The sequence below is a fragment of the Centruroides sculpturatus genome, unplaced genomic scaffold (assembly GCF_000671375.1).
Source record: "Centruroides sculpturatus isolate CEXI.00-Female unplaced genomic scaffold, Cexi_2.0 scaffold895, whole genome shotgun sequence".
In the NCBI taxonomy this organism is placed as follows: Eukaryota; Metazoa; Arthropoda; class Arachnida; order Scorpiones; family Buthidae; genus Centruroides; species Centruroides sculpturatus.
In genome coordinates, this window is record NW_019385364.1 from 35,091 (window position 1) to 59,550 (window position 24,460).

At 34.9% G+C, this 24,460-nt stretch overlaps 2 protein-coding genes across 2 annotated transcripts in view; both read right to left on the reverse strand.

Moving 5' to 3' along the window:
* Nucleotides 1–1,512: 1,512 nt before the first annotated feature.
* LOC111638154 (toll-like receptor 13) lies at nt 1,513–12,542 on the reverse strand. Its single transcript, XM_023383800.1, has 2 exons — nt 12,529–12,542; nt 1,513–4,736 (listed from the first exon to the last, which is right to left on the reverse strand). Exon 2 carries the CDS (start codon nt 4,659–4,661, stop codon nt 2,424–2,426), a length of 2,238 nt encoding a protein of 745 aa, XP_023239568.1. The 5' UTR covers nt 4,662–4,736; nt 12,529–12,542; the 3' UTR covers nt 1,513–2,423.
* Nucleotides 12,543–20,269: 7,727 nt separating this feature from the next.
* The window catches only part of LOC111638156 (vacuolar protein sorting-associated protein 37A-like), a 99,411-nt gene continuing 95,220 nt past the window's right edge, over nt 20,270–24,460 (reverse strand). Inside the window, exon 9 of the mRNA XM_023383803.1 lies at nt 20,270–21,264. Coding sequence (XP_023239571.1) covers nt 21,193–21,264 — 72 coding nt within the window. The 3' untranslated portion in view covers nt 20,270–21,192. The remainder of the gene's footprint in view (nt 21,265–24,460) is intronic.

The window sequence follows — 24,460 nt, forward strand, 5'->3', positions numbered from 1 at the left end:
CAAAGATTGCAGCGCCACAGCACTAGCGAAAATTTAAATTTGCCGACTGGAATGCTTTCGGATAACCGACTTTCGGATAAACGACGCTCTACTGTAATTAATATTTAAAAAATAAACAAAAATGAGGAAAACAAGAAAGATGATTTTTATTACTTAATTAATATCACTCGACCTTAATACCAAACGAAAGTTTTCAGATTATTTACCCATTTCATATTTTATTGTAAATTGGGATCTGTGGCATATAACGTCATTCGAACAGCAACAACCCATTGATATCGGCGCGAGTAAGCTGCGCGCGGAGAAAAGTATTACAGCAATATTTTTCGAATAATGTTCCAAGTAACGTAAGAATTAATTATTAATAAACTAGCAGATAGGCCCGACGTTGCTCGGGTAAAAAGTAACAATAACGAAGATTATTACTTTATAGTCAATCTTACCCGTTTTCGCAGAATGCAACAATTAGGTTTCCAGAGTAATTTGAGAATTTTTAGATGAGTCTAAAAATATGTTCGATTTCCCGCAAAAACGCATAAACACCGCATCTGCGCCTGTAAATCTTGCACGTCGCTTTCTCTTAACACTTCCATTCTTAACACTTCCATTGTTAACACTTCCCTTGTTACTTAACACTTTCATTGTTACTTAACACTTCCATTGTTAACACTTCCATTGTTGAAGCCTTAATTCTGTCCTTCTCCTCCGAGGGGGGAGTTTCGAAAAATTTCTTCTTAGTGTGCGTTCTCCTGATGTACCCTGTGTACCAAATTTCAACTTTTAACTCCTAACCGTTTGGGCTCTGAGCTGATTATTATTATCAACCCGTCTCGATTATATATATAGATTAACCAGCAATTATTTATTGTGACGCGATCACAACGCTCGGCTGCAATTTTAATCATATTTTTAATTAATTTCAATTAAAATATATGCTCTCGCCTCAAATTAGTAGTGGCTCGCCCCCGTACATCATACTTTTCCCTTAATAATAGAGTCATGCCGATCGTCTATCTAACATCTTTCGGGAAAATATTTGAATCGAAATAAAGTGACTTCCGATTTATATCGGAAGTTCGTATATAGTTAATCGGAGGCCTCCTGTCCCCGAGGTTTCCGTATCTTGTCTCGAATTTCATCCGTCTAACTCCATTCTCGAGATTAAGGAAAGACAGACAGACGACAGTGGCAATTTATAGGTCTAGAAGTTTTCCAAATTGCAGCCCAATAAACCGTAATAATAAGATTGCAGTTATTTTCGCTAATACAAAAATAAACCTTCCAGACTAACCGCCGAACATTAAAATATCCGTCCGTCCGTGGGCTTTTTATATAAGTCGGATCTAAAATAATAACAGATAAAGCTAAAATTGGTAATTATCAGGAATCATTTTTTCCGAAAACCAGAAATATTTGTCGAGGGTCGAGTAAATGCATCGCTATTTTCTAAATTAACTCCAATAGTTTTTAATTAAGTTTAAAACGACGGCTAAAATAATTCTCTCTGGATTAATAATTGAATAAATTTGCGAAAAAAAAACTTTTCTCAATCAGAAGAATGAAACATTGGTTTCCAGTGAGTGAAATACTTGAAAAGTTCAAAATAATCTGTATCGATACAGTAGAGAAAATAGTGACATTGGCCTTTCTGTCATTATTGTAATTATTTCTGTCATGTATGTTTAAGTAATAGGCTGTAGGCCTACTAAGAAGATCGAAATGCGCTTGTTCCCACTATGTATACAGTGGTAGATACCGAAATATATCAATAAAAACTGTGATGGTATACACTATTATATACAATAATGAAGTGTTTAATATAGTGAAATAAGTCTCAAAAACAAAAACGAATTCGATAGAAACAGAAATATCAAACTGCTTAGTCCTATAATAAGTTTATTAGGGCGTCGAATTAGATAAATTTTTTTCCGCTTATAAAACATACTTAAGAAAGTAAGTAACCGAGTTGTAATCGGCGATTCTATGCGTAATGATGTCGGTTTCTTTTGTGTCGAGTATCGCTACACAAAAGATGCCACCGCAGGACCTCGTTTTGTTATTCCCTTTGTTTCTTCGCTTCCCTACGTACCGCGTTACTAACTCTACTTTTTCGAAACTACCCGTAGACGAGGAATGAGCTTAGTTAAAATCAATCTGTTGAATTTTCCTACCACATTACTAATTTGTGTAAATAAATATAAAAATAATATCGTAAAAAATATTTAAAATGCTTCAAACATTACCATATAAACCTTACCATTGCTAATTATATCTCGATGTAAAAATTAAAAATTTAAGCTATTAAAGAAAATGAAAAAACCATCTCAAAAAATATGTAAAAAAGTTCAATGTTCGACCCATAGGCAAACTTTACGCTGCAAATACAGAACTCGTTAGTTGAGACGAAAGGTAAAAGCGCACTCCTAAATAAAACTTTGATCGTTATCGGAGGAGACGTTTCTCTTCAGTGCATCGTTCAAGCGCAGCCAAAAGAGAGGAGCAGAATCTTCGGCTTGGTGCCACTCGATGTACTTTCTGGTCTTCATCAGGTAGCGCAGCTTCTTGCTGACGATTTCGTCCGGGATGGTGCCGTATTTCAGCAATACCAGAGAATTGTTGGTTTCGAACAGTCGGTGCTGCGCCAGTTTCATTTCGAATTTGCAAAACTCGCTGCGTACGAAGTTTTGGGAAAGAACGAAAACCACTTTTCTGGAATTGTCGATGCTGTGCACGATGTTGTCGGTTATGTCGTTGCCGGCCAGGAAGTCCCTCTGGTCTATGCACACGCGCAGGCCGAAGTCGTCCTCTATCTTTACCACTAGCTTCTTGGCAAATTCTATATCTTTGAAACTGTACGAAATGAAGACGTCGTATAAATAACTGTCGGGATTCTTCGTCTCATCGTTATTAGAAATTCTCAAGCGAACGTAGAATACGAAATATCTGACATACCAGCGATACTTGTAGCCCGCGAACGAAAACAAAAAGAGGAGAAATGTTAAAGCCAGCGCAGGAATACCCACGTGGACCAAGTAGTTAACGGGAACGACGACGCACAGATCCAGTCGATAGGTGGCGTTTATCAATAAAATGCGATCCTGACTTTCTTTGGTAAAACTGCAAAGGTATTTGTCGTATTCCGAGACGGGGGCGTCTTTTCGCACCCAGTCGATCATCGAAGGCAAATGACAGGAATTGCAGTCGAAAGGATTTTCGTACAGCTGCACTCTTCGCACGTGTTTGACGTCGCGGATCATCGACTGTTCCAACACGGCCACTAAGTTGTCGATCAGACTCAAATTTCGCAGACGGGGCAGAGCGGCGAAGGTGTCCGATTTCCAGAACGTCAGTTTGTTACCACTCAGATCGATGCGTCGTAATTGCTTTAAATTTCGGAAAATACCGGAAGGAAGTTGTTTTATCAGGTTTCCGGAAAGATGCAAAACTCTGAGTCGGCGAAGAGAACGAAAAAGTGACTCTCCGACCGACTCCACGCGGTTCTCGTTTAAAATCAAAGTAGTCAAGTTTTTTAAATCCCGGAAAATTCCAACGTCTAACTTCATAATGACGTTCGAGGACAAGTCCAGGGTAGTTAACCCGGTCAATCCCCGAAAAGCCCCGGAATAGATCTTCCCGATTTTGCATTGTCTCAGTTTTAGAACCAAGGGGAAAAAACGAGCGAAGGAATCGTCCGGAAGATACTGAAGGGGAGTTCCTTGCAGATTCAGAACAGACTTCAAGGGGGTTGTCCGAGCAACGTCTTTGGGTAATAAAGCAAAAAAATTGCCGGGCGGAGACACGTGGTCGAAATTCAAGAAGAAGAGACGAGGCATGGAAAAGATGGCCGACGGGAAACCCGAAAGGGGGTTTCCCGCCAAGTTTAAATGCGTCAAGTTGGGAAGGACGAGGAAGGCCTCGGACTCGATCCAGCCGATTTTGTTGTAAGGAAAACGCAAGACGCGCAAGGTGGTAAAACGGGGAAAGTTACCGTTACGTAAGGAAGTGAACCCGCAAGAATCGCAGCTGATGCTCCGCACGTCGATGGAGTCGAATTCTGGGGGAAAGGGCAAAGGTAGCGCTTTCACGTCTTCGCTTAAGGTGAAAGTAGCTTTTTCGATTGTTGCCACCGACAGATAAGGATTCAGCATCTTCGTCCACAGAGTTAGCGAGTGACTCACTTCGGAACCGTCCAGAGTTTGCAAGAACAAAGTCGGATCTATGACGACTCGGTGCGGACAGGGAACCGCGTTCTCACCCAATTCCGACAGATCGAGAGAGGGAGAGACCAAGTGACTGAAGACGCTGGACGTATAATTCCAAAAAGATATCTTGATGTCGTATTCTTTCAACATCCCTTTCTTTATCTCTTCTATGCATAAAGGTCGAGCGTTCAAAGGTGGCTCTAAATTGTCCACGTGTTTTACGCTCTTTAATCGCGCGAAGTGGAGAAATAGGGGATGCTCTTCGCTACTGCGCTTCCGCTCTTCCGGACGCAACCGAAAAACTAAACGAACGACGAACCACTTGGTGCGGGTGTGGAATATCGAACGACAGTGGAAGCGATAATGATAGTACAAACTGCAGAAAACGAGAACGGTTCCGTTTTCCTTCTTCAGCCATTTGCAGGTTTCCAGTTTATGTTTGCCCATCGACGTGTCCATGGAACGGCACCAATCTTCCGAACCTTCTTGCCCGGCCGTTTTCCGGAAGCTCCAAGTTAACGTCGTCAGGACCACCTAGAAACGAGAACGAACGAATTGTAACGAATGTTGGAAAAGATAAGATTCTGAAAAACTTTTTGCTGTATATTTTACGCACGACTGTGCAGAAATGAAATCTCACCGTAGGTTAATCGGCAGAAATTTCATTTCTGCGCAATTTCTTTTGCGCATTCATATAGAGGAGGTGCAGTCACGTGATATAACGTCATCGCCCCGCCCACCAAAACAATCGTCCGCCATATTGGTTGCTTATTTGACGTTTGCTGACTCGTTCGCTTATTATGTCAACGTGGAAGAAAGGCATCTTACCTGTCTATGTAGCCGATTTAAAATATAATGATTTGATAAAATAAAAAGAAAAAATTTTTTTTATTGGATGGGATCCATACGAAATGAAACCAACGGATCTTTCATCTAACGATTTAACCACGTGGCCCACTATAGAACATGGAGACATAGTATATTATTTAGTTTTAACAACTAACGCTATCACACTAGATCAGATGAAGGCATACAAATCACTCCATGCTCATAATTATTAGACAATCGGATTTATTCATCGAGAAATTTTATCAAGATAAATCGTAATGATTTAATTTTGTTTGTAGGAAAGGTACAGTACGTATCTTCATTTCAGACTTTCCATTTCTCATAACATAAACTGCGTTATATAAAGACGAATTTAATTTTATATTTAGTCACATTTTAAGTTGATTAATTTGTATTTATAATTACCATCAAATTTTTTCTTTTGTCCCCATGGTTTTGTGTTGCCCGAGTCTAACAACCTATTACAGTAGAGCGTCGTTTATCCGAATCAATTGGGGACTGGGGTTTTTCGGATAACCGATTATGTACGAAAAAATATATTAATTTATCCCGTGTTGAAATTTTTATCCGTTGCGTGTCGCTTTGCGTTGAATTTTCGTCGATGTTAAGCCTAACTATTTTTTTATTTTGCACAAACAAAATAAATATATTGAAAAATATAAAAACAATAAAAAATTATACTTCAGAAGTTAATTTAGAATCAAAAACGTAAAATATTTGAGTAGCCGAAGACATAGCCAAAGATTACAGCGCCACAGCAATGGCGAAAATTTAAATTTGTCGACTGGAATTCCTTCGGACAACCGACGTTTCGCATAACCGACCTTCGGATAAACGACGCTCTACTGTATTAAGATTAAATTAACTAGCCTAATAAACCCTCCTATTTATTATTGCCATATTTATCATATCAAGGACTGACTGGAGCAGAATAGACTAAATTTTTACAAAAAAATCGCCTTTAATTAACCACAATCAAATTTTTAGTAGAATGCATTTCAAGCTTCTCATCGGCATATTTCAGGCACAAAGACCCACATCAGCCTAATACATCCACACAGAGATGCTTAAAATGCATTCTACTAAAAATTTGATTGTGGTTAATTAAAGGCTATTTTTTTTGTAAAAGTTTAGTCTATTTTCCTCTAATCAGTCCTTGAATTGATAAATGTGGCTATAATAAATTGGAGGTTTATTAGGCTAATTAGTTTAATCTTAATTTATGTTGTGGGTTAGAAGTGTGATTTAATAACCTATTATTGTTTAAATATATTATTAGAAGTAAATAGCACAGTTTCTTACATTGTTTTTGTACACAGGTTAATTAATCACTCACAAAATCTACGGCAGCCAGCTTCAGTAGTTTGGGTTTTAGCTAAGGAAAATGAAGAGGTGATAACTGGGCATTGCAATTGCGTGGCTGGACAATCTTCTTCCCGCTCTCGTGTTGGTGTTATTCTTTTTGCCAATGCAGAAGGAATTAAAATAAAGATCTCCCAGACATGTACTGACCGATCAATAATTGGATAGTGCCACACGTAAAATATTGTGGTTACAAACCACTACAAAAAATAAACTTTACGTCAGCTGCAACTGCGAGCAAACGGCGATGCCTTGAAGAAAAGTATATACAAAAACCTTATTTGTCGAGTGATAAAACTTGGAATACTTGTGTAAACAAACCTAGTAAGAGAGAATTTGAACAGTTTTTTAAAAAATTTCTGTTCATAATCCAACTGCTGCAATTTTGTCAGTGGTGATGCCAGGTTACTCTAATTCTTTTACAAACCGTGTCAATTCATCTTTCCATAAGAACCCACTTACAACTCTATTTGATGCGAAAAAAGCTGCCTTACCCTGGGATCAGCTGTTAAATCACTGCAGGACAGTATTTGAAACTTTTCATCTGACAGATGAAGAAATTGATTTTATTAAAGAAAACACACTAGCACAGAGTAGAAGCAAGCTGTGGTCTTCTTTAGATCAGATTAGAATAACTGTTTGTTATGAAAAGTGTGTGTAGAGCAGATATAGAGACTCCACCAGTTTCCACTGTATTTTACCAGAGCTAATTGTAAAAAAATTTTCTTCCCAGCCAGCTCTACTCCCACGAAAAGATTCAGAAAATGTATAAATTTTATAGCATAAAATACTTTACTGTACAGCAAATTGTTTAGTTTGATGTAAAAATTGCCAGTTTTAAGCAAAAAAATGAAACCCAAAAAGTATTACAGTATTGAATAAATATTGTAATTCATTTGACTAATATATCAAAATTTATTTATTTATTTTACATATTATTGGAACTTCAGTTGACAAAAGATTTCCACCCCCGAATAACAAATTGTTTTATAACAAATTAAAATTATATTAATCAAATGGAACGACACTGTTTGATAAGTTTATTAAAGCACAACAAATTGTGACAATTTTTTCAATTGTTTGTTACAGAATCTTTAGTTCTAACTGTAAGCAGTTCAATTGGTAGTGTAATGAATCATAATAAATTAAAATTAAATTTGAAAAAATATGAGTTAGATGACAATATCGAGGTCGACATTCATTCATTCATTTTAATTTATTAGGTACAGTATTATGTACATTTCCTGGCCCCGCTGTAGAGCATTACCAGGAAAAATTTTACAATAAGTGAATATATAGTATACTTAAGATTGACAGAATATCATAAAATAATAATAAGATAAACTTAAAACTAAAATAACAAAGAAAACAAATATTAAAACAAACAGTAAAGTTTACAAACATATAAATTACATCGAGGTCGACAACCAAACCAACAGCAACCAATATGGCGCGCGCTTCGTAAGCGGAGTCGTGTGACGTTAGGTGCACTCCCTCTATTGGAAATACTCCCCGTAAAATATACGGCAAACTTAAATAATCGAGCAAATAAATTTCAGTGTTGGGTGTTAGTCTCAGACACATTACGCGGTGTATTTTACCTTCCCGGCTATTGTATGTAACATTATACCACAAGATATTAACTTGAATAGTCTACTGTATATCTTATTGTAAATGCTGTATGTTATTATGCTACTGTTTATTGTGTTATGTAAAACTGTATTTATATTATTTTGCTTTGTATTCAATTGACTATAATGTTTTGTGTGCTATTGATTTGTACTGTTAATATGTAAATAATTCCTATGTATACTTATCTGGTAATGCACCTAGCGGGGCCAGATATGTGTGTATGCACTTTAAATAAAGACTGACTGACTGTATGTAACAGTATTCCTAACTATAAAAATATCTTACAAAAGGGAATAAAACAAACTAAAATTATAGACGAACCACCTCTACCTGCATATACTGTATTAGTATATAGTGATAATAATAGAGCCACTTCTAATGAAACGAAAAGTACTTTAACTAATAACGTGAGACCTGATAAGCTTGGCGTAGGCATACGTCGAATAAGGAAAATTAGGAATGGTGGAATTGCAGTCGTTTTAAACCATAAGAATGAGGTAAACTACTTTAAAGAGAATGTCGAACAAATTCCAGGTTTAGTATCGCGTTTGCCAAAAAAGAGACTACCATTAGTCAAAATTACTTCCGTTCCGAAAACCATTAATGAAGAGGTTCTTGCATTAGACATTTTTGAGCAAAACCCGTACATTTTCCCACCTATACTGAACGTAAACATAAGGTTTCCGCTTAACAAAAAACTGAAAATCATATTTCCTGGATTCTTGAAGTATCTCCACAAATTAGACAGAATATGATAAAAGCAGGAAAAATCCATCTTCTTTGGACAACCTGTCCTGTCTTTGACTTTCTACCTATAACACTGTGCTATCGCTGTTTATCATTTGGACACTTTACGAAAAATTGTTCTTTAAAAGAAAATGTGTGTAGCATTGTAACGGAAATCATTTATATAAAGATTGTCAAAACAAACATGACTCGCCGAAGTGTGCTAACTGCTTAAGAGAAAACAGAGTATAGAATTGTCACAACACAATTGCCCAGTGTATCTAAGAGAAAAAACTAAATTCCAACAAAGAACCGACTACGTAATACGATGATCTGCCAGGCTACTTCACAACTCGAGAATTAACCGGTGTCTGGAGATTGTGATCTGACATTTGTATTTTGGAACTGTAAAATGAATATCGCTGTATAATATTTACTTATTGTATAATTTTAATTTACGATCTTAGTTGTTTCTAATAATTGTTACCAAGGACCGTAAATTGTGTCATAAATTGTATGCGCTTAGCATACTTTGAATTTCCTTTATTGTTTGTACTTTGGTGTCAACGACACACTTTTAGCGTCAAGTATTTCCCACTGATTGGCAAGTTGCTGATTATTGTACTTATTTATTGTCTTATATATTGTATAATCGAGTACAGTGAAAACTGCTTAGGCGACCACCTGCATTCGAAGGGCACCTGTCAAAACGGGCAAAAATTTCTGGCACGGAATAGTTTATCCATAGAGTCTTTGTATAAGTTATCTGTATTAAACGACCACCCGTGTAACGCGACCGCGGGCATCGATTTTTGGTCCGAAGCAATATACAACACCTGTAATAAGCGACCACTTTCGCCAATGTATCTGGTCAAAACTATTGTAAGAACCCATCTCAACAACGTTTCCACCTCCTAATATAATGAATTAGTCTAAACTCTCGTTCGAACCCATCCCGGGCACTTTTCCCACCCTCGAAATTAGGTACAGGTGCTAATAAATTAGTCTAGCAACAAAGAAAATTCATTTCAGTTTGTTGGAAAATGTCCGACTGTCGTTAGAAGATCGTATTAAAGTTATCACAACAGCAATTAGCGGCGAAGTTTAACTGTGGAAAAATAAAATTTAATTTACCCTAGACCTACAGTACTTTCCTTGGGGGTGTAAAATATTGTACCCGATACAATTAATCGGCTGATCTCATCGTTTGATAAAATCTATTTTTATTTATTTATTTTGAAGCTCATACAGTACACGATAAATAGTTTCTGTATCAACCTACCTTATTTCCACGATATTTTTAGAAAAATAATATCCAAGTAATTTTCGCAGGCAAAATATTCAAAAAACAATAAACGCATTAATGCAAAAATCAGTTTTACTTCCTTTTTCGATTCCGCGATTGTAATGAAATCGTACAACGAGAAAAAATAATAAAATCATTTTATTATTAATTAATAATTTTTCTTATTGTACTTAATTAATTAAGAAAATATTAAATATTAAAAAAATACAGTATTTTTAAAGTTAAAATAAGATTAAACTAACGAAAACCAAAAGCAAAGTGATGGAGAGATAGGACGCGCTTGTATATTGATGACGTAATACACGTAACTGAGGAGCGAACGAAAAGAACCGAGTCGAATTAATTAAGTCGGAAAAAAGAAAGTGTGCATTATAATCGAGACAATGCGAGTATTGTATTAATCTTTAAAATATTGGTGTTAAATCTGTCTTATAATATCATGACGACTCCTGTAAATAGGGTTATCCGATAAGAATAAAATACAATACCAATATAAAAATTCGCTTATTTTTGCTCACCTCGAGTTTTGCTTAGTAGATATGGCTAAAAAGAGCGCAAGATACGTACGGAAATACGGTATTACAGCACCACCTGTATTGGATGATCACTTGTCTAAAGGACCACTTTTTGAAGGAACCGTGGGTGGTCGCCATAGACAGGTTTTACCGTATATATATATTTGATAATAATGGTGAACTTTATATGTTTTTCAATACTAACAGCAACTTGTTACGAATTTGTATATAGTTGTATATAGATCAGCTAACTTGATTTTCATGTTATTTATGTACTATTTTATGTATTTTATTTCTTACGTTCTTTTAATTCTTCATCGTTAGAGTTATGTGTACGACATATAAACCTGAGCATTGTAATTTCTTTGTGTGCAACCTACCGGGTAATGCACCAAAGCGGAGCCGGTCTGTATATATATATATACAATAAAATAATGAATAAATGAATGAATGTATGTACGTACCAGAGGGAAAGTACGGACATTGGAGAAATGACCCCAAGATTTTCAAGTTTTCGGACTCGGATTACCCCGAAACGTCGAGAAAGGCGAAAAAGTTGGGTTTTTTTTTGTGTGTATGAATGTTAATTAATGAGTATGTGTATGGCACGATTTTGTTCACCACTTCGAAGCTTAATAACTCCCGTACGTTTTGTCGAAAATTTTCTGAAAGTTTGTAGGAAGGTTTGCGTATTAAGGGCATATTAGAATTTGGTTAAAGGTCAAGAGAGTGGGAGATAGAGGAGTCTCGTGTCATATCTCCAGTAGAGTTAGACTTATTGAAGATTTTATTCGTTATTAGAATTTAAATTTTTTATAAAACTCGCCCCTGCCCTCAAAATTAAGTATTTTAACCATTTTATAACAGTTCATAATATAAAAACTGTTTCTTTTTTATAAACGCTGGTAACAGATGGTTCACACGCAATTTGAAGCGCTTTCACCGGGAAAATTACGTAACTCTGCTGGATTTTTAAAAAATATTTTTGTGGTTTGGAAACGTCGTAGATGAAGGCGCTCTTTTTTTCGAAAAATAAGAAAAATCGAAAGTTAATTAAATGTTATAATTTAGTTTATTACAAAGAAAAAAGTACAAGAAATTATTTTGCAGTTTTTTTATCTTGTATTTCGCGCCCGCACAAAAGCGACAGGAGGGAATAACGACCGGCGGGAAGCGTACTGCGAGAAGAAAAAGTAATTATTGAAGTAGAAAAATATTCCATTGTATACAATCGTAGGAAAAAGCATTGTAAAAATATTGATATTTGACGTGTCCGCAGCGGAACACAGGGCGTTTCCTTGACGTAACGTAAGTGCTCGTCTGAACGTAAGTTTACGGTTTATTTTTCCGGTTAAGTTAAGTTCTTCGTACCCAAAAACCTCTTCGGTTTTCAGATTTAACACGGAAAATCGTTGCTTTTTTCGTTTAGACAGGTTTCCTTTTCAGAGGATTCTACCGTATCATTTAAAATTCAAGTTAATCGCAGATAAAAAAACAGAGAAAATTTTTCCATTTTAATTTAATTGTTATAAAATAGTTTAGTTTACTTGTTACTTAAATTTGAAAATTTATTTTAAATTAATTGCGTACTTGGCAGTTCGGATTTCTTTCTCGAGGAGTTCCTTTAAACTGATATTTTATAAAGAATTGTGCTAATTTAATTTTGGGCAAATTTGTCAGCGAAAGTTAAGAATTTTTAAGAAGTTATATTGTCAACGTAATGATTTATAAAAAAAGGCGGATAAGGGAAAAACGAAATCGGTAGTTTTAGATTTTTAGTTTTATTGTTTTTAAGCTGACACCAACAATGTGATGATTTCCATTTCTTCCTATTAATGATACCTCGACACGCGACTATATCTATGGTCTTGATTTCGGAGTGAAAGAAATTCTTTACGATACTTTACGAAGGGAGGATATTTGGAAGAAGGCTTACCTGGGAAATGTAAATCAAAAGGAACTTCATGAGAGTCGCGCGCTGAAACTCGTTACGAAGGGATAATCTGATTCCCCAGTTTTTATATTGGCCTTCGTCGCTATCGAAAATTAAACAGAATGAATCATCCGAAAAATCGGCAATCGATTTTTTTCGTAGGTTAGGTCGATCCACGTAGCCATGGCTAATAAGACGGTGTTACGTATTGGTGAGGACAAATGTGTGAATCGAATACCGTCAATTATTCGCAAATTAGAACGATTCTTCGACTCGTTATTCGAGTTCCGTTAATTAAGTTTGACTTTATTTAAATCAGGAAACTAGCGTGGTGTCCATCCGAAATGCCTGGCATCGTTCTTTAGAATATTTTAATTCTGTTACGTCGGAATCTATATCGAAATAAAATTAAATTCTGTTTTAGAAGAACTTTTAATTTAAAACAATTAAATTTTCATCAAAAATTTGTTCGAAATGTTTTCTGATCGAGAGTTGCAAAATAATTTTAAAGGCGATTCCTTTTTGCAGTTTGACATTAACGTAAAAAATAAAACTCATTATCTCGCTCGATAACCTTCGGTATACTCGTAATTTGGTCGAGGTTTCGGCGGATCGCCCACGAGAGTTTCCTAATTAAGATGTCGTGGCCGAGCCATCCACTTCCCTATCCAGCGAATTAAAAGGTACGAGTATTAATAATTAGGCTTCTTCATCGAAGGGTTGCTGGCTTTAGAAACTTTCTTTGGTCCCACAATAGAGCTAAAATAAACAGAAATCGATAGAATTGTTTGGTTAGATGCACGTCACACAACGAGAAACAACGCCACAATGAGGATAGCCCTTTGTTTTCGCAAAATTAGCAGCGAGGTCTCGATATCCGAGACAAATTTTTCGTGGAAAAAATCGACGAAAACCGAGGTATTACTGTATAAGACATCCGGTATAAAGTAAGGATTGGGATTCGAATTTAATCCTAAGTATTACTCGAGTGGAATCTTCCCGAAATATACAAAGTTGTGGCGAATCGCGTTATTTATTTACTTCCGCCTTTTAATATCAGTTTAGTTAATGTATAACACTGACTTCTTACAATAAAATTAACAGTTGTTATTTCATAGTTTAGAACAAATAAAAACTTTTAATTAATGAGGTCGCGTGTCTACGTTATATTTTACAGCAAATTTTGTATTATTCGGCATAAAAATAAAAGAAATACGTCAAAAACGAGAGCCTCCACTACTTTGCACACTATTTTTGTGGCGTTCTCTCTCGAACCGGGATACACAACTTGTACAGGTGTTTCGAACATCTGTATAATTTCAATTTTACGATAATTAATTATCGATAAGTACATTTAATGTTACGCGCAAATATCGGTTAACGAAATATTTGTATTGGCATTCGTCGCGGTCTTATATTAATTTTAGGACCGCCAGAGCACGATGTTAACTCGCCAATCTATTAAAAACAGAGGCGGTAGCCGGTTATAAACAAAAGTCTGCCAAAAAATTCTATCAAAGACGTGAAAATTAATAAAACGATAATACAAGTAAAACCTGCATTGAATTTTGTTATCTGATATTGCTGGACAAGAATTAATTTTATCTAAACTAAAATAATTATTTACCGGTGATAACATTGTTTATTTTGTAAATAAATGATGTTATCGCCAATATTTTGTGGAAATGACTAAATACAAAAGTTGCTAACGAGCTAAAGAAATACTCTATTCAAATAGCGTTTGACGTTGGTTAAGAATTCCGCGATAAGAAGAAAGAACTGGTCGAAAGAATTAGTTTGATTCGTCCGCAGCCGTAAAACTATAAAACAAGAAAGAAAGAAAACAATTTAAACTCGGTGACGTAAGAGGAAACAATTTATAATAGGAAACAGTTCCGAAAACGTCATAAATCGGGATCTTCCATCCCAAAATCACGTTTATGATATTTTTCATCGATATGAAAAACTAATAGAAATTTAGCAAAATTAATATACAGCGAATCATAAGGCGATCCCGTTGTCCCGGTAACGAACCAATCCGCAAACGTTCTCGTCTCCCCCACACAGATTTACCGGATGAAAATTATAGAATGCAAATTATTCCAAAAAGATTTGGTTGAATACGCTAGACGCAAAGAGAAATAATTTAAGGAAATCAACCTCTATAAGAAACTTAAAAACTTTTCAAACCAGACAATACATTAAAAAGGCCTCCATCTCGTTCAATCCCGAAGTGTGTAGAAAGGACAAGAAGACACTTTTAATGTATTGTCTCGTTTGAAAAATGTTTCTACTTATTGTCTCGGACATTTTGCCAAATACTCTACGAGAAAGTTAATCGCTGCATTTTTCAGACTTATTTAATGCGGAAACCACCAGACATCTTCTAATCTAGCCCAGCGGTTCCCAACTTATTTTTATCGCGGACGACAGTTTAAACTTTTTTAGGACTTTTCCTTTGGTAAAGATAAGTTTGGCGCTCGGAAGCGGTACCCGCAAGATTTTTACCCGTATTATCGTTTTCTACATTTCGCCTCCAAGCGCCAAGCTTATTTTTTCCAAAGGAAAACTCCTAAAAAAAAAGTTTTGACTGAGTCGGTATAAATTTTTACACGGCGAAATTTTTTTACATCTCCATATTTTTATTTGAATTATTTTTCATAAAAATTACTTTATACTTCGGTACAGGTTCGGAACAGGCTTCTGCGTAAGTAATATGCTATTTATAATTTCAACAACAGGCTGTTCTAATTTTTAAATTTTGGATTGCAAAGAATAAAACAGTCTTATAAAAGATTTTAAATTAATATCTAGCACGAATATATTTTTTAAAATAGTATATATAAAAATTGGGTTTTAAACGCGAAAAGAGAAGATTCACTGAAACGTGACTGCATTTATCTGTCAAAAAATATGGCAAATTTTGGACACGTTCATAAATGAAAAGTAAATTCCCTGACAGGCCTGTATTGATATGTGAAACACGTGGTGATGCCAGTGTCCCTATGCCTAAAGATTTTCTTTTAAAATATTTCATTAGACTCAGAATTTACTATTGCTTAAAGATTTTTAATAACAAAAACAAATAAAGAAAATAAACATAAAATTTTTTAATATAAATAAATCGTTATAGATCGTTTATAACGAAACTTTTGTATAAATAAAATGTGTGTGTACGTTTATAACGATGGAATTTAAATAAATTACAAAAGTTTCGATACTTTTCAATAATAATAAATCAAAATATTTTATACATTGAATTGAATCGTTTCTTTTACATTGTCTAAAAATATTTAGAACATGAAATTGTAAATATTAAAAACGCTCAGAAAATGTAAGCATGATTTGCATACTACTGTATACTACTAAAGTATGCAGTAGTATACTACTGTATACTACTGCATACTTTATTAGTTTAGTCTTTTTGATGAAAGCATTAAGAAGAAATTAATAACTTTTATGTAAATCTGAGTAAAACTAACTGTTCAAAAAACTACACTTTACCAACCTTTAACACGCAGTCTATTTTATTAACGTAATCTAACGTTTTCGGTCAATTAATTGACCTCCATCAGTACTACATTGGAGCTACAAGAAGGTCATTAAAAGAAAGAATAAAAGAGCGCGAAACGAACGTACGGATTGAGCAACCAGTCACTGCTTTAGAGAGACATGTTATAGCAGACCCAACAGAGGTTTCGGTGAAATGGGAAAGAGCAGAAATAATACATAAGGTTCGAGACAAGAGACATTAAATATGCAGAAGCCTGGTATATTCGCGAGAGCAGTCTAGCGGGACAGGCTATAAAATTCAGAGAATCGTAATATAAAGTCTCCGCAGCATGGAGAGCGGGTGCATTTCGAACACATCAGGGAAAGAAAAAAGCGCGGACAGATAAAATAGTCGAAGCCCGTTACATCATCACTTGTTTATTTATCTATTCACTTCTCTATTTCTTTATTATTATTAATTTTAACTTTTACTTTTATGTGTATAATTAGTGTACGCGTATATTTGTACATTTTCAGTCTGTAGATTCTATTTATCTATTTTCGGACTGGCGCAATAGGCGTCGAGAAAACTTTTAAAGTTAAAAACGTTCTATAATCGGTTTCGTTCGTCATAAATCGAAAAATTATTTGATCCTGACGAAGGTCAATTAATTGACCAAAAATGTTAGATTACGTTAATAAAGTAGACTGCGTGTTAAAGGTTGGTAAAGTGTAGTAATTTTTGAAAGCGCAGTTCGACAAGTGTGTTCAAAAAACGTCAGCGATGTTGATTTTAAACATATTCAACATTTAATTAAATAAAATATAGCGCTACGAAAATACAGTGAAAAAGACTCCTTTTGTAAGTGTTTTTGGAGTGTTGATTCTAATTTGGCCTACTTAATTTAAACATTAGGCTCTGCCCGCTGCTTGTCGGCGCGACATCACAAGCTGCGACAACGAGCGCTAATACTCTATAGTTTACTCTGGCTCTACTTCGTACCCTAATAGTTTTTCTGGCAGTGGAGTTTCCGTGATTTTATTCCAGTTTCATCCTGTTTTTTAACACTGTGGCGTATTCTTCCCCTTAATGCTCACACCTAAACTGTGTCACACACTAATTTAATTTTTAACGATGTTAGCAATTCAATACTTTATTTTTAAATCTTAAACAATAAATTTTATTAGGACAAAGATACACGATCTTTACAGATTACACTTTATATCATTTCTTTTTCTTAACAAAAATATTTGAGACAAACAATGAAGCGGCAGCAACCAAAGACGAAAACTCTTCAAAATATTTTTATTTCTGAATGATAGAAAGGAATTTCAACAGTTTTGTATTCAAAGTCTTGCGCAAAGTCTTTATACAATCTGTTCTATAGGAAATAATCTATAAAATACTTGAGATGAATTATTATGCAGATTATGTATTTCATATTGCGCGAAATGTTTTCAATAGAAAAAATTATTAATTGTTAAATCTTAAATAAATTGTCTCCTAATACATTTTGTAGATTCTTGTTATCCGTTATAGAACAGAATTATTAATATTTAAAATGCACGGAGATTTAGTAACGGCCCTTCAGTTTAATCTTATAATTAAAATGTGTTAAATTTTAGAAGAAAAAAAAATTATAAATGAATTTAAAATTAAAAATCTTTTCAGAAATAGAAATAATGTTGCATATATTTTGAAAATTCTTTTCCATACGTATGTTATGGACTAAGTGATTAATGCGGGAAGGATTCGTAATGGCCGGGCATTATGAATAATAACAAACAAAATCGAGCGTTGTAATAAATTTCGGGGTTTTTTTTAATCATAATTTATCAGATTGACCGGTCACTAACGAATATTGCTATCACCCGGGGACCTATTCTGAGCTCTTCCGATAACTCAACGAGAGCGATACGCGGGACATTCGACAAGTCTCTTTAGCGAAAGGCAGTTAACGAACCTTAGATAAATCGCTATTCCACGCTCCACGTTAAGCGGGTTTCGCTACGGGTAGTCGGTCGAGACGCGTGTGGATTCCACGCTATCGATAGCTATTACGCCTTAACAGTTTAGTTAACATTGTATTTTTGTCACGCGACTGCAACTCGCCATTTTCTAAGCGAAGCGCGAAGTTTTAGCATTGTAGCGTAGCAGCGCTAGTTTTGTTTTAAAATGTCGAAGAAAGGTCAACGAAGCCAGCGAACTGAGTCGCCAGTTGGAGATGCTCGTCAATTTCATGGAAGACGGCCCTACATTAATGTCGGAGAAGTTAGACGCTTCCTTTACCGTAAAAGGTGGCAAGAAATAGCCGACCGTCCGAATTCCGACGGAGTCGGCTCAGAAAAAGACCCAGAAAGATGGCGAAAAGTAACCGATAGCTTTGAATATAAATATCATTTTAATTTATACATGCGCGAATGAAACCTATTTCGGAAATAATGTTCACGCTATAGCTACTTACTTTAAATTTTAACAAGAAAGCAATTACATGATTCATACAATATTCATAAATAGTTAAAGTAATTACTGTACAGTATTTTTAAGCGATACAACAACGTAGTTTATTAACTCTGTCTCCAATTGCTGGTGAAGTAAAATCGTTCTTACACCAAAAGGCGCCGCGTTGGCGACGTAACTTTCGTTACGTCGCTAACGGTAGTTGGAGAACGATCGATAACAAAAGCTTAGTTATCGCGCGTGGCTATCGGAACCGAAAACGAAACATACGGGTCGCAATAGCATTTTCGCGGTTGATTAAACGCCAGTCACGTGGTTCCGATAGAAACTGGTTTTTATCGTATTCGTTAGCTTAACGACACTACTCGGAATAGGTCCCCCGGTGGGCAAACTGATAATACTTTGAAGAGTGATCATTCGACGGGTGCTAGCCAATCGGCACTTTGTGTCCGAGTTGCATTTATTATTCAATTTTAAATTCGTGTGGCCAATAAGTAAACTCGAACAACATTTTAACTTTATTTTTACCTCTTAAAATAGTGTTTTCTTCTGTGAGAGTCGAACTTATTGGAATAAATTGTTAAATATATTTTTTTTTTGGTAAGAGGAAGTTTAGAGAAATAAACAACAAACCGATATTTAAAAAAGAACATTAAATTCTTTTCCTACGAACTTAATTCCTGGTTGAAGATGATACATCCAATGTGTCACCCCGAATCTACGAAAAGACGAAAGAAAACAACTATTAGTGGCGAAAAACAGTCCTAATAAGGCAGTGGCAAAAACCCAACGATCCCCCTTTATAAAAAGGAGGGGTCGATGCGTAAGAGTCAATCTCCGGAGTTTGGTGTGAACTGTGATTTACGTGAACGGATTAGCCGTTACGGAACTATTCTAATCGCCGCCGTTCGGGAGAATCACCGCCTAAAGAAGTATCAACGTTCGAAAGAACTTTGTGCCACATAGACTCGACGACTAAACGACTATTCGACAACTTATATGAAGGTATTTATCCTCGCGCGAAATACATGCGAGTTCTCTCTCATTAAGACTAAGAAGTTTTTAAGCAGCATAAAAATTTTAATAATGATATACAACAGAACTGTTTAATCTATATATATAAAAATGAATGTATGTGTCTCTGTCCTTCATGCATTACCACACCGTATATCCGACTGCCATGAAACTTTGGAAAGTTTTTAATACTCCCGCGAAGTACATTTATCCTACGATAGATGGCGCGCGTGTATACGAGCACTGTGTGTTCGATCGATTTCAAATTGTGAAGACCCTTTCCCCCTCCAAAACTATCTCTATATGTGCATTTGTTATTTACGATATTTGTAATAATTTTTGTTTAATCACTTTATTTCAACTTTTTTTTGGTAATTACGTATTCGCTCGAACTTTGTTAAAACATTAACAGTATCCCGAACAACGACCGAAGTCGTAGGAGGAAATACGCTTATTTTACCGATCTAGGGATCCCCCTTTTCCAAATTTTAATATCGACTCGAAATAATTTAAAAAGACAAATTACAATAAAACGGTTTATTATCCGACTATCAGAAATTTCACAACGTGCCAAGAGAGAAAGGAGGGCTTAAATAATCAAAATTATAAAGGATTTAAATATATATATATATATAAATGGGGAATATTGCGCTTCTAACAATCTCTGCGAGTATGTGGGCTAAATTTAAAGAATCCGTGCTTCTCGCATGTACAACTATATGTGGCCGGCTCACGCGTCGGAAAACCTGATTTATTCGCGTACGCACCAGAAAAAGAAAAAATATCGTGTATCCACAAGCGCTCCAACAAACAAATAGAATTGAAACTTTGAAATGTTTTCCGATGAAAATGAATAATAGTAATAAGTTTCAATAAAAATGATAAAATGTAAATTGAATTTTATCATAACGAGTTTGCTTGAATTTCGTTTCTTCTGAGATCGCAGCAATGCGCGACGGGTAAGGTAGTTATAAATAAATAAATGGTAAACGCGTGGTGAAGGACGATCCGGACTTGTCCGAGACAGACCGCTCTGGTAATAAACCCTTCCGGATTTGATCCGGGTCCTTTAAAGTGATGTGCAGACGGCCTAACCACCTCTGCCGTCGGATTGGCTATAATTAATTATAACGACGTTAATTACAATAAATAAATCTTCGAATTATACATTTTTTTATTGTTTGAACCTATTCTTTTAATCTCTGAGTTAATAAAACTAGAATTTCCATTAATTGTAATCTTATTTAACTATACCACTCTATATTACTGTATCAGTCTTTTATCATCAGAACACACTATTCACAAAGTAATTCTAACAAACAAGTTGTGCTGCATTTCTAAAGTTTAGTTCTCTATAAATTCTTTTATTTACATCACTGAAAAAATAAGTACTTATAACTACAGTATAAGCAACTTTATAAATAAATGGATTAATGGACGTGTTGTAACTTTACCTGATCTACAGGTCTCACTGTCCTTCAATTCATCTAATTAACTGGTAATGTATAAAAGTGTAACTGTATCATATAAAAAATTTTTTTCTTTTAATTTTAATACATTGTTTTAATAAAAATATTTCATTCTTTAAATAATTTTTATAACATAAATTGCAATAATGCTTTGTCGATAGAATGTTCATTAAATAAACGTAGGAACATACCAAAGCTATTTTCTCACACTTTAGACATAGACGAATAAAATTAATAAGATTTATTAATGGAATAACGTGACTGACTTAGCTTCTCCTTTTTTGCTTGTCGCTGATGATAGAGCTGTAATAAAAATTTCTATTAAAATCATATCATGCATAGAATATCATAAATAGAATTGTTACATCTAGACTAAATCATAAAAACATTTGAAACAATATCTGATAAATAAATAAATAGAAGTTGAAAAGTAAGCCATTGTTTCAGTGATCTGAGTGATATTAATTGCAGAATATATAATCTACATTAGACAACTATTTAGTGTATTAATGAGAGATTTGTCTTAACCCTGGAGTTGGTAAGTAGCCCATGTACGTTTCAACGTTCACCGTTCCTGTAATATCTCGAGTTAAAGCTTGTGCTTTAGCTTGAGTTAGCTTTCTGATCTTTTAAAAATTTGAGCATTTCAAGCATTAATATGTAGGACTGTAAAAGTGACATCATGGCAGAAAGATTTGTGTCAAGAGATGGGGTGATTTGTATGATTGCATAACTGTATGGATTGAGAGAAGGGAAGTAGAGAGATTAATAAAAACTATACACACACAAAAAAAAGAACAATGTGAATGGGTGCCCATTTACCCACAGACTGATGCCACAAAAATGTATGTTGTCAACAACTTCCAAGGAGTGTTTGGATGAATATTCACATATAGATGCAGAAGTAGAAAAAATATGCTAAAACAGAAGGCTGCAGATGTGACACAGCTGTCAAACAGTTTTATCAGGCCAACATACAGATCCAAGGTCTCCAATATCTCTGAAACCTTAGATCTGAGTATTGACCTCTATCAACAGCTGAGCCAAGACAGACCTTTCAGGCTTCCAACTTACCCATCTGAGGCTTGTTGAAAAACTCAGAAATGCAGGAAAATGAGCACAAAGTTTTTTTACAGGACAATGCCCATCTCCACACAAGCAAAATCATGACCAAAATGGTAGAAAACCTTGGTCTTCATGTTACCTCACTCCCTAATTTCCCTGATTTTGCATCAAATAGTTTACTTTTTTGACAAGATGAAATACATTTTGTATGGGCAAAATCTTACAGACTGAGCTTGTCCATATATTAGAGGTTGTGGCCGACGTTTTCAAGGCAAAACGTGAATGTCGGACATTCGGCGCTGCCTTCCTGTAAGCCTAGAAGTTTGACAATGGCATTTGGAACATCGAGCATGATTCCACTGACGTTCCAAATGCCATTGTCAAACTTCTAGGCTTACAGGAAGGCGGCGCTGTAAATCTGACTAGATTTGCATCAGGGAAATTAATACAATGTCCTCCTTTGGCTTTTCTGACGTTCATGTTTTTGTGATCAAAATGTTGGTTGCAACCTCTCTAATATCCTAAAACATTGGTTTGCTGAGGCAATAAGAAAATTACCCATGAGATGGGAAAAAATATATTGATGTTAATGGAGACTACATCAAACAGGCAGAAGTGTAAGTTTACCTAATAACTGAGCATAGTCTCAATTATTTCTAAATATGCTCATAGCAGATTTGCATCAAGGAAATTAATACAATGTCCTCCTTTGGCTTCTACTTTATCTTCTGCATATTTGACCAGGAATATCCTAGCTAAATATGCAGAGATATTACATTATGTCATACACAAATATTCTTAAAAGATTTATATTAAAATGTTAATTTTTAGGAAAATTTTCTTGTTATGTCTATTGTCATCAAGCACAATACTTTAAATTCCAATACTAAAATATATATTTTTTCAAATAATTCAAGCAATGGCATATTAGACTAACACCACCTTTTAAAAAACAGGCATAAATATAACTTTATTCTAATCTGACAGAAAACTATTGGTTTTTATAACAGGGATAAAAATTTATTCACATAAAAAAATTCTACAACTTTAAATATTTCAAGAATTTCATTGTGTTCTGAAAATGAATCCAAATTATGAGCGATGTTTTTCTTTGTTTTCTAATTTTCTTTCTTTTTTTAATCTCAAAGATAGAAGTTTATTGTATATGCTCTTTTGTTAAGAAATTTTTAACCCGTGTTTTGTTTCTATATCTACAAAGATAATACCTATACATCTAGTAATTGCTATTTCTTTTTAATCTTTAATTCTTTACACTTTATAAGAACTAACAGAATGTTCTTCATTATTCCCATCCTAAGTTCAAATTTTAGATTCTAAAAGCACTTGTATAAGTAAATATTTGTATAAGGGGGATAATTTTTGGTTGATGGCCATATTTTCAATGTTATATAATGGGTGGGCATGCAAGAGTTCAGTGAGAGCTGAAATGTAGGTTTTGCAAAATGCATTGGAGCCGCAGTTCTGTACTTTTTTATTTTGTACTGCAGTTCTGTACCGTGATTTTATTATATAATATAAATGTAATATAAAACAAATATTGAATTTTTTAATAAACATATTTTCACAAAATTGTGGAAATAAAATTGTAAAAATAATAATAAAAAGCAGAAAATAACCACTTAATAAAACCAATAACCGGTATTAAATAATCGTAAAATGAACTGCAAACGTTTTTGGTTCCTTCCCTAGGACCTTTCTCAAGCAGCGATTCGTCTTTAGAATAAATATGAACGAAGACCAGTAAATAGCGATATTCGAAAAATTATTCTTCCGAACAACATTTCAAAAGTCAAAATTCAACGTTAATGTGAATCACGTGCATTCCCGAATTCCGTAAATAAATATAATAAAAAATAAAAATGTTCGGTATAAAAAATTCCGATGCACGATGTTTATATCCTATTTATGAAATGCATTATTAATGCGTATCTTCTTTCTGTAGTAGGGCCTGCCATGCAAGGGATAGGGTAATTTCATCCCTCGAGTTAATAGGTTCAGACGTGTTGTATGCCTTGCAGATCTCCATTTGTTCCAACCATTTGATGTGATCCGTAAATTTAGTGGTAATGAGGAGTTTGGCGTTATCAAAGTCTACCGAAATTTCCGGGTCCGAAGCATACGTGGATAACGAAGTAGTAGCCCTGTTGTGAATGATGTCACTTCTGTGTTCCGCCCATCGGACACCAATCGAACGCTTAGTAGCACCAATGTAGATAAGTTGTCTCTCAAATCTGTGGTCCACGAGGGGAACAGCGTATACCCCTGGCAGCTTATCCTCCTTAGGTTTATCTTTTTCATTGCGTAAAAGCTTAAACATAGACGGACATCTTCTGAACGACAGTCGTAATCCTTGTTTTTTAGCGATTTTTTGGTATAAGGATACGAGGAAGGGGTTGTATGTGACTATTGTGAT

Bases quoted from the DNA above. Each gene is read 5' to 3' on its own strand.
- LOC111638154 (XM_023383800.1), bottom strand. From the start codon at position 4,661: ATGGACACGTCGATGGGCAAACATAAACTGGAAACCTGCAAATGGCTG.